At 35.9% G+C, this 10482-nt stretch overlaps 1 protein-coding gene across 1 annotated transcript; it reads right to left on the bottom strand.

Moving 5' to 3' along the window:
* Positions 1–1166: 1166 nt before the first annotated feature.
* On the bottom strand, positions 1167–7400 carry LOC107878475. The gene is made up of 5 exons (XM_016725480.2): positions 7143–7400; positions 6988–7035; positions 6356–6884; positions 4285–4615; positions 1167–4169 (listed from the first exon to the last, which is right to left on the bottom strand). Exons 2-5 carry the CDS (start codon positions 7020–7022, stop codon positions 1774–1776), a joined length of 3291 nt encoding a protein of 1096 aa, XP_016580966.2. The 5' UTR covers positions 7023–7035; positions 7143–7400; the 3' UTR covers positions 1167–1773.
* Positions 7401–10482: the final 3082 nt, after the last annotated feature.

Raw genomic sequence — 10482 nt, 5'->3', positions numbered from 1 at the left:
ATTTAGAGAGAATTTGAGAGAATATTAAGAGAGAGTATGAAAATTGATAATATTTGTGTGAAAAAAATGATTAAAATGAAGTATATTTATAGTAAAAATTTTAAAGGGTGGTGGTGGGTAATTGAAAGGTGTGTGGGGGGTTAATAACGGTTGAAATGTAACTGCCAAAAGAGCCGTTGCAAACCAAGTTTTTAAAAAAGAAAAAAAAAAAGGCCAAATTTTAAAAGTTACGGACTAGAAATCGATCAACCGGTACCAGAACCGGTCAACCAGAATCGAAAATACCGAAAATTTTCATAGGTCCGGACCGATATCGTTTTCTGGACCATTGGGTACCGATAAACCAGAACCAACTGGACCGTATCGTTACCGGTACCGAAAATCAATCGGAAACGTCACTATCGAAACGGAACGGAAAGTTCCGGTTCCGTTGCCAGCCCTAATCTGGAGTAGGTTCTGAAAAACTTGGACTGCAGTTGAACTTGAATCACAATATACTATTATTACAACTTCCATCACTATTTTCAAGTAGTCATTTTTTTCATCATAATCCTTTATGTTATTGTTAACTTATTACAAGTAATTATGTTTTCTTAAAAGTTTATACTTAATAATATGACTTACACATAATAATTTGACGTACACATAATAATTTATTCTTTTTATATATATTGTTAGTACTCACGAGCATACACACGTGCCCTAGGCTAGTTTACTAAAATGTCTGATAAAGATTCTATATAAACCCCTTCTTGATAAAGTTCAAATTTGTCCTTCTCTTTCCCCATTTCTTACCGTCAAGAAAAAAACAATGTGTGATGACATTCGATGGTGAAACTGATGGAGATGATTTGGAAGTCTGATGTAAAACTCGTGTAATGGTAGTAGAATTTGGAGAAGTTTCTTTTATGATCTGAAAAAATATGGATCCGACTATCCTTGTACACTATTCAATTTATTCCTATTTTATTATCCGAAACAAACCTCTCTACCTTCAAGGTAGGAGTAAGTTCTGGGTACACTCTATTCTCCCTAGACTCCCAAAGACTTCCAATTTGTGGGATTACATTGGGTACGTTGTTGTTCACTATGCTAGAGTTGGCTGATGAACAGGTTTTGGGCTGAAATAGCTCAGGAGGGGGGAGGATACACACTATAGAGTGTCATCCATTTGCAAATTCTTGATGCTGTTCATTTTCATTGCCAATAGAAACAAATCCGTGCTTCATTATGAAAGAAGAAAGATGAAATAGAGATCAAGAAAAGACGGAATAGAGATCGCCATGGCATTCATTTGGCCAAGCACGAGCACCTTAAATTTACAGAAGCGCGAAGATATTCTAGCCATCACAAGAACCTTCTTTAGACTTCATAAGATTGCATTGTCCATGTTTTAGATTCTGTCACATGAAGTATCACAAACTATGCGATCTACAGAGGTGCCCTCATGTATTCACATATTTCTGTATATCTTGATATAATTATCAAGGGGTCTCTCACTCAGCTAGGACAGATCCTGATCCATGATAAAATGGCTTGCCCAACATTTCAACTGCAGCATCATGGTTAGACTACAAGTCAACATTTCAACTGCAGCGTCATGGTTTGACTACTTTGAATCTGAATTCAAGTCCACCGGAGCAGAGAAAAACTACTGCAACTAGCAAAACATTTGTTCCTGTGATTCATACAGTTGGAGACTGACAGTTTATACCAGAAAGCTTGTCATTTATTGGGCCTCACCACTAGTACTTGTACATATTGGTTGATTGCTCAGTTTCCTGAGTTGCCAGCAGAAGAAGCGCCGAACTGGACAGTTGAATGGGTTGGCTGGAAGTTCTTCTCAGCATTATTCTGGCAGGGCTTAAGCACATGCTTTGCTCCAGCAGTTAATTTAATGGGCCCAAGTTTGAGAGTATCTTCATTGTTAAAAGATCCAAGGCATACCTCCGATGCTCCAACGCGGCCACTCTCAATACTGTTTGCCACGCCTTTAACTGAACCTGCTTCAAATGCTTTTCTCCAGCTGAATTGACCTTCAAAATTAGAATGGCTTTTTAATGGTGCTAAAACAACATAGGGATCCTGTTGAAACCCCAAGTTAGGGATCTTTGCCACATTTGTACAATCGTCTAATGTAGATAACGGCCTCTTTTTGCCCTTTCTGCTGTCACCGGGGTCTCTAAGACAAGGAGTAGATATGATATTTTTCACGTCACCATGTCTCTTTTTTGGGCCAGCATTTACTCTTGGACCAATTTGGAGTGGCATCGGGGAATAGGTAGCTGAAGATGGTGCAGGAACTGGATTCACCAACACAGGTGGAGAGCGCTGAGTGAAAGAACAAAAGCGCTCTGGCGCAAGATATACCGAAGGGTCAAATTGACGGTTATCCCCAGCAATGCTGTAGTAATGATGTTTCCTGTCAGATGTTGAATATAATTCATGAAGATCCATTTGTGATTTCTTTTCTTTCGTCACTGAAAACCATGGGGTGCTTTCTGAAGAGAACGGAGACCAGGATGGCTGGAGCCTTCCAGAATCTGGACGCAAGAAAGGAAAATTCATGGCGCAGCTTGAACTGTTCAGATCAACAAAGCTCGAGACCCCATTCTGACTGGAGTAATGATGCATTAATGTTGGTACAGGCGCATAAGAGTTGAAAGATTTACATCCACCTGTAAAAGGGCTTTGTTTGGTAGCACCTAAACAATTTTGCTGCACCGGATCAATTTGACAGCTGAATTGAGGGGGGCAAACCCGAGGCCTTAAAATGGGCTGATTGATTTGGATACTAGGAGAGCAAGCAACCACACCTTTCAGTGTTCCCAGCACAGGATGCACAGTGAGATTTTGTTGATCATGATTTGCAACCACTGAATTGCAGCGGTAACTCTGTGCTGAAAAATTATCAGCAATGAACTGCTTATCTGTCCAAATCCTTTTATCCTGTGGTACATGAAAATCTCGTCCACCAACTGTAAACTCTTGTCCCATCAGACGCATCTTCGATGGGGTCACAGGCAATGAGACATCATCAGAATTCCCATATTGCTTACTCCTTGTGGTTTCAAGTAGCTTGGCCTGATAGTTTTGCTTGATCCTATGGTCGGACAAATTACTGACAGGACAATCTAACTCAAAAGGAGTAATAGATTCCTCATTTTTCTTTAGTGGATCAATCTCAACATTTGTTCTTCCAGCATCATACTCATAGATACCTAATCTTGAAGGTACGGGAAAAGTAGGGCTCCATTCCATTGAATCATCTGCAGAGGACCTTTTTAGCTGGTCTGTGGATGGTGCTCGTTTATCGCGACCTCTAGCATCAAAGAGGATTTCCATGTTTGAGGGTGAAGCGTTGTTTACAGCTAATCCTCTGGAAGAGCCCGCAATTCCCATTGAGCTTGGCAGCTGAGTCAACTTTCTTTTACGGTTTGAGTTCAGATCGATTAATTCCCCTTGAGAGTTGAGAGGCAAACTAACATAGTCTTTTTCAATTCCCTTCTCTCTGTACATGGATTCTCTTTGCTTCCACTCAGGGAAAGAACATGTTTTGCACATTAATTCCTGACGGGAGATTTGAGGGAGTGGCTGATATTGCATGCAATTACCACTGCAGTTTCCCATGATATCTTCTGGCAGCAAAATAGGCTTCCTCCTGTTCAAATTTTCCTGAGCTGATGAATGTTGAGGATACGCCTTCACAGAATGCATGGAGCAAACTCCAGCAACTTCAGGGAGAGAACATCTTAACTGATCATGTGATCCCTCATTAGCACCGCAAGCATTAATTGGACTTCCAACTATTTGGTCGTTCCTTTGGTGTTCATACATCTGTTGAGGCACATGAAGAGACCCAGGATTGCAGAGATACAACGAACCAGAACCTTGAGATGCCAACCCGTAGCTTCTTCTCAATAATTGTAAATTGTCATTTTCCTCAGGAACTTGACTAAGAACTTCACCGCCTTCAAATGAATGATCTTTAGTACTGCTATTATTGTCCCTAAGTAATTCAGAAGCATCAGCTGCAGTATGCACAGTGGACAATATCTTTGGAGATCCTGGTTGAACAGTAACCTCACTTTCTGTAGTGCTTGAAATGTATTTATCTATTACTTTCTCCTCCACAAGGGGTAGAACCTCTCCTCTTTCTGCAGCATTATCTTATACAATGAAACCAGAAATTAGGTCAGACTATAGACTGCGAAGATATCTAAGAAAACTGAAAACCTATAACAGAAGATGCTTTACTGTTTTGCTGAAGAATCTATTCCTTACCTGAGGTGACATGTTTGTCGCCTTGTTGATTGCTGCAAAAATTTGCATCACTAGAACCACATAAAATACCACCTGTTGACTTCTCCACTGGAAACCGTCTAGTCCTTTTCTTGAGGTTGCTGCAAACTGGATTCACCATCTTTTGGTGATCCGGAGAGAACTTGGAATCAGTTGGTCCTTTGGCCTTCTTTTCTGAAACCATATGTTTCCTTTGTCGTTTCCTCCAGTAGGTAGGACTAGCATCTGTCATGTCCTTCTCACATTTCTTTCTATGTTGCGAACAACTTGGTTTTGGAGATGAATTGGGAACTTTGAGCTTGTCAGGTTTCTCCTGCCAAGCAAATTGAGTCAACCATATATTCATTTTCATTTAGACAATGATCGGCCTCAGGTTTCAACTCAGAAAACCTTGGTTTCTAGTGATAATTAGCTGCTTTGTTAACAAAAAATGGTGCAATTTAATAATCAAGTGACTTTAAGCAGAATATCTTGGATGAAGATTCACTGCAACTAGCATGGTTGCATTTGATCAATATCCTTTAACTGACATTCAGAAATTCCACGAAAAAGAACTAAAAATTTGAAAAACTGAAAGCTATTAAACACATAAGAATGAAAGCCTATTCTCATGGATGAACACTGAATTATCCCTCGTGAATGCAATTCGTGCTCCTTTTAGAATGGAAAAGGCATCTCAATTTCCAAAGAATACTTATTCATCATCACTCACACAACTCCAGGAAAGATGTAACTAAGTGACGCATTCTATTTAAGCTATAGAAAGAGTAAGAGAAGTACCATAAACAAACTTTTAAAATCGAGCGCAGAAAAATAGAGGTATATGTGTATATGTTGGAGTACAAATCAATTTTGATAATAACTATACAGCAAAACTATGAGGAGCACACTTGAGAAAATTTAAAGCTATACCTATATTTTACAGGAAACGATAAACATCAGGTAAAACAATAAGAAGAATTTTGGAAGTTCCTTGTCCTTTAATTACATTTATCTGAGAAATATAGCGAATTGGAAGGCTGATATTTTTCTGCTCAGTATATACCACTAATCACTGAGGAAAACCCATCAATTTTTTTTTTTATAGATGAATTTTCTATGCAACAAATTAAAAATAATTCTTCAATTAGTGGAGAAAGGCTGTTACTTCACAAGGGGGGAAAAAAATCAAACCCTTCAATACCCGTGATAGCATAATGCTGGGACATGATTCACCTAGTATGTCAACCAACCACCTCGCTAATAATTGAAAAAGGTGTAACATTTGCTCTTCCACTCGGATATCAAATGCACAAAGACATGCTAATTTAATAACATTCATCTGGAAAATTCCTTTTTCTGTGAATAGTCCTTTAGGTGTCCAATTACAATAACAACAACAACGTATTCAATGTAGTTCCACAAAAATGGGGTCTAAGGAGGGCAGAGGGACTTTACCCCTACCTCTCAGAGGTAGAAGTTGTTTCCAATAGACCCTTGAATCAAAGAAATTAAATCTGCAAGTATCCAATTGTGTGGCTTAATTCAGGCTTCCTCTAGTAATTAATCAAACAATTCAGCAGAAAACAGTTAACTTCAATCATAAAATATGGGATTCTGATCAGTACTAAAGGATGAATGTGATGACAAGCACATTTAATATTGCGTTTCAGAATTGTAAACGAACAGCATAAAACCCATTGATGATCCAAAACAAGATGCCAAACTCACAAAATGTCGTCGCTTTCTAACCAGCTTTCACACAAACACAACCAAATAACAAGCCTCGGATCCATCTTTGGATGTATTCCCATTCAATTTACCCAATTTTTTCACCAGTATATATAAGTTCAAACAATGAGGGGTAAAAGGACGAGTTTTACCGGAATACAGTTCAACAATACTAAACTAATTGAATTAACTGTAACTAATGACCGTTAGTTTATGCATGAATTTGAATCAACATCTCAATTCATCAAGCATTTGACACATTTAAACTCACAATTTACAAAATTAGCGCAAAATATAATAACGAAAGAAACATTTAGCTGATGTTAAGTTCATAAAATCGTACCTTCTTCCGGATTAGTAGACCCGAGCAACCACTATTCACTTTCTTCTTCTGCTTAAACTTCTTATCCTTCACTATCGTCTTCTTCACCTCCTTCAACTTGCTCACAATCGTTTTCTCCCTCTTCGTCTTCACTGTGCTTCTCCTCTTGCTTTTACCATTTCCAATTGCGTTAACATTCTGATAGGACAACACAGTTTTCCCTTCATTAGCAACAACAATATTATCATTCTCCTCCTCATCATCAATTCTCTCCACTTGCGGAGTCACGGCAAAAATATCAGCAATGGACCTCTTCTTCTGAACCCTTGTTTTTCCCTTAACAGACTTAATCATCTTCCTATCAGTTGTTCCAATTTTCGCAACCGGAACAACAACATCATCATCATCATAATCCTTATCAGAAACAAGTACATCACGCCACCACCTGAATTTCTTCACTTCAATTGGAGGAAACTTAGCTTTCACATCATCATCATCCAACGGACAGAATTTCACCACGTCCACACTCCTCATCTTCGCAGTATACTCCCTATTTTTTTTTTTAATGTATAACACACAACAAATAGAACGAAAATATAGCAATACTCTATCAGTACTATTTAACCAAAAAATTCAAGTAATCTCTTACTAACCTGATGGAAAATCCATCTATGGACACCTCCGGCATCTTTTCGCACTACCTGAAAACAACAAAAATGTTAACAAATACACAAAAACCAACAATTAATTACTATAACAAAAAGTACTTGTAGAGAGAGAAAGCTAGTAAGAGTAGTAATAATAGTACCTTTAACTAGTGAGAGAAAGTGAAATACACACGCTAAGAGCAAGTACTAGCTAGTATAATAAATGCTTGTAACAAAGAAATACTAAAAAGTACACAAAGGCAACACTCCATGTAGTTTGACGAAGAACAAATTGAAGTAGAAAAATGAAATCTTGGGTTTGTAGAGAGAGAAAGGATATGAAGAAAGCATATATGAGTGTGTTCTATTATTTCCCGCTCGAAAAGTGTGAGAAGTAAGGGCGTAGGGATAGGGGTAGGGGTGAGGGGTAAGGTGTCAATTTACTGCTTTCAGCTCTGCCTATTCTTTTAAGTGTGATAGTGACACATGAGTGCTCAACCGAACGTATAAAAGTAAGTTATATGTCGTATTGCTTTAGAAACGTTGTTTATATATTTACTCTCTTTGTTTAAATTTACTCGTCATTATTTTTTTAATTTAAAATTTATTTTTATTTATTATTTTTGACAAATCAAAAAAAAAAAAAAATATTTTATTCATATTTTATCCTTACAATTAATTATTTATACTCTAAATTATTTTAATTATATATTACTAAACATCAATTGATAGAGAGTAACATGACAAAGTCATAATATCAATCATTATTTTCTTAATAAATATGTCATATTAAAAAATGACGAATGAAAACAAACAACGGGAGTTTTTCTTACTATAATAGCTTTGTTAATCATATTTCAGAACTCTAATTATTATTACTGTATTGTATAGTTATTTAATATTAAGAGTAGAAATGAAAAAATTATAATAATATTTACTTGATTTAAATATTTTATAAGTACTCCCGTCGTTTGTTTTTACTCGTCATTTTTTAATTATTTCACTAGTCTATTAATACTATTATACGATTAAAAAAGTACAGTTTTCACTCCCCCCTTCATTTTTACTTGCTTACAATACTAAATATAGATATAATTTTTTACTTATTCAGTTTAAAATGTCAAAAGATAATTTTTTAGTTAGTTCCTAATTACATGCTATGTCCCAATTTACATAACACACTTTGTTTTTTAGTCAATTACCAAAAGAATAAGATGTTTTGATATTTAGTAACATTATATATTTGAAATGTCAATTTCACCCTTAATGAGATGACTTTTTTTAAAAAAAAAATTTTGGTACCTACATTGAAGCCTCGATTAACTCGAATAGCGCATTGCGGCTCATTTTAGGGGTGACGCTCCCAACAGGCCAGGCTCAAACTCGAGACCTATGATTGAGGGTAGAGTAATCCTACCACTACACCACAATCCATGTTGATGAGATAACTTATAATTGCACAAACATACACATATATAACTTATTTTAAGCCATACATTTCAAAATTCTTTTCATAATTTTTAGGTTTTGTAGTCAATCAAACTACACATATAAATTAAAATGAAGAAACTCTTATTATTAATTTGATTATTTATCTGTATATTTTTTGAAATACTAATAAGTATATTATACTTTTAATGTTGATATAGTAAATTTGTTAGTATTATTTTAATGAGTTTCTCTTTTGTCATTTTGATTGTTATGTGTTTTGTTTTTGTTTCTCATCCGGTGTTTGGTGTCTGCATTGGAGCCCCGACTAATCCGGATCGCGCGTTACAGGATCCATTAAGGTGGCAGCGCTTCGAACAGAGTTTTCTTCATATCCAGGGTCAAACCCTCGACCTCTGATTAAGGGTGAAGCAACCCTATCCACTGCACCACAACTCATGTTGGTGATTGTTAAGTGTTATACAATTGGATTGTAGGACAACTCACTTGTGTAAAAAAAAAATATGGGGAGTTCAGAAACAAAGATTCGATGTGTGTAGATGGAAACCCATGCGCCCCTCCAACTACACGCGCTCCTCTTTAAAATAATTCCAACACAAAACTACCTTAATCCTAAAAAAAAAAGATCTTGCCTCTAGATTTGTCAATAGATTTTAAAGTGGAAATTTTAAATTTACAAATTTGAGTTTTGAAGCTACGGACATATATTGACTTAAATAAAATTTGTATTTTTTACGCAAAAATCTAAAAAATATAAGCATTCAAAATTATTTATTGTTTTAGCCGATGTAACTAGTAACTTTGCCTCATTTCTCACCATTATATACTCTTTCTATTTGTTCGTTTCTTCTCCTTGTCCTTACTCATCATCCATTTCACATAAGCTACCTTCTTAACTTGCATTTTTCTTTGGATGTTTCATTCTACCACTGATCCCCTTAATGTCCACCATATCTACCTTTTGAGATTCTCAATTATGATAATGTAACTTATAATCCTATCCCACATATCATTGTCATCCTCACTATTTCCTACAACAACTTATCTCATTTATATCATGGGCATTGGCCATGATCAAACTACTCCATTTAACCATTGGCCGTTTAGTCACGATCATCTTCTTCTTTATTCTATTAATATGTAAATCTATCACCAAAAATTTATGCTAAGTTAAAAAATTCTCATTCATTATAATTGTGCAGTTTTTACAAAGACCTCGATTATCCTTTTTAATGAAAAAGTATTTATCAAAGTCTTAGCCACTACACTGTAGAAGGTTATCAAATATTCTTTTTTCATCAAAAACTCAAATTGATTACCACTAATATAAAAGCTTTTATAAAATTCAGAATCAAGACCTCTTTGCACCTCCTCATAACTCCTCGAGTTTGACTCCATATGTCTATTAAAATCTCATAGTATAAAAAGCTTATTCATGTTTGGCATACCTCAAACCACCTCATCAAAATCCTTCCAAAATGCTTCTTGTCTTTATCATCCAAGCTCGTTTGTGGCACGAAACTGTTAACAATGTTCTTAGTGAACCTTCCAACATATAACTTAAAATATATCATCATGTCATTGATCCTCCTATCCTCCGAAGCTTGCTCCTCAGCTCTTTATCTATCAAAATGCTTGCTTTATTTCAATTTCTCGCACCTCTTGAATACTACAACTTGTATCTATCCACATCTCGAATCTAAGATTCCACCTATTTGATTTATGGACATAAATTATTATTGAAAATCTTCACTACCTTTATGGAATTCTCCATTAACGTCTTTAAGTTTCAAGATCCTACTCTAAAACTTGAAGCCCCCAAATCTCAGTTACCACCCACAATCTAAAAGAAATATTTTTTTTCTATATTTCTCTCAAGGTAGAAATCAATATTTATACAAGAGGTTCCCTGGGGAACCAAGTCTCCTAACATTACTAGAATACATAAAGAGAGAGGTATCAATATACAAATACTTCTAGTTGTCTATCCTACTTAGAGTTAACTACGTTTATCCTTTACATGCCCTCCTCAAGTTGAGCAGGATGTGGGAA

Source organism: Capsicum annuum, chromosome 7, assembly GCF_002878395.1.
Source record: "Capsicum annuum cultivar UCD-10X-F1 chromosome 7, UCD10Xv1.1, whole genome shotgun sequence".
Taxonomy (NCBI): domain Eukaryota; kingdom Viridiplantae; phylum Streptophyta; class Magnoliopsida; order Solanales; family Solanaceae; genus Capsicum; species Capsicum annuum.
This window is presented reverse-complemented; position numbering and strand designations above follow the sequence as displayed.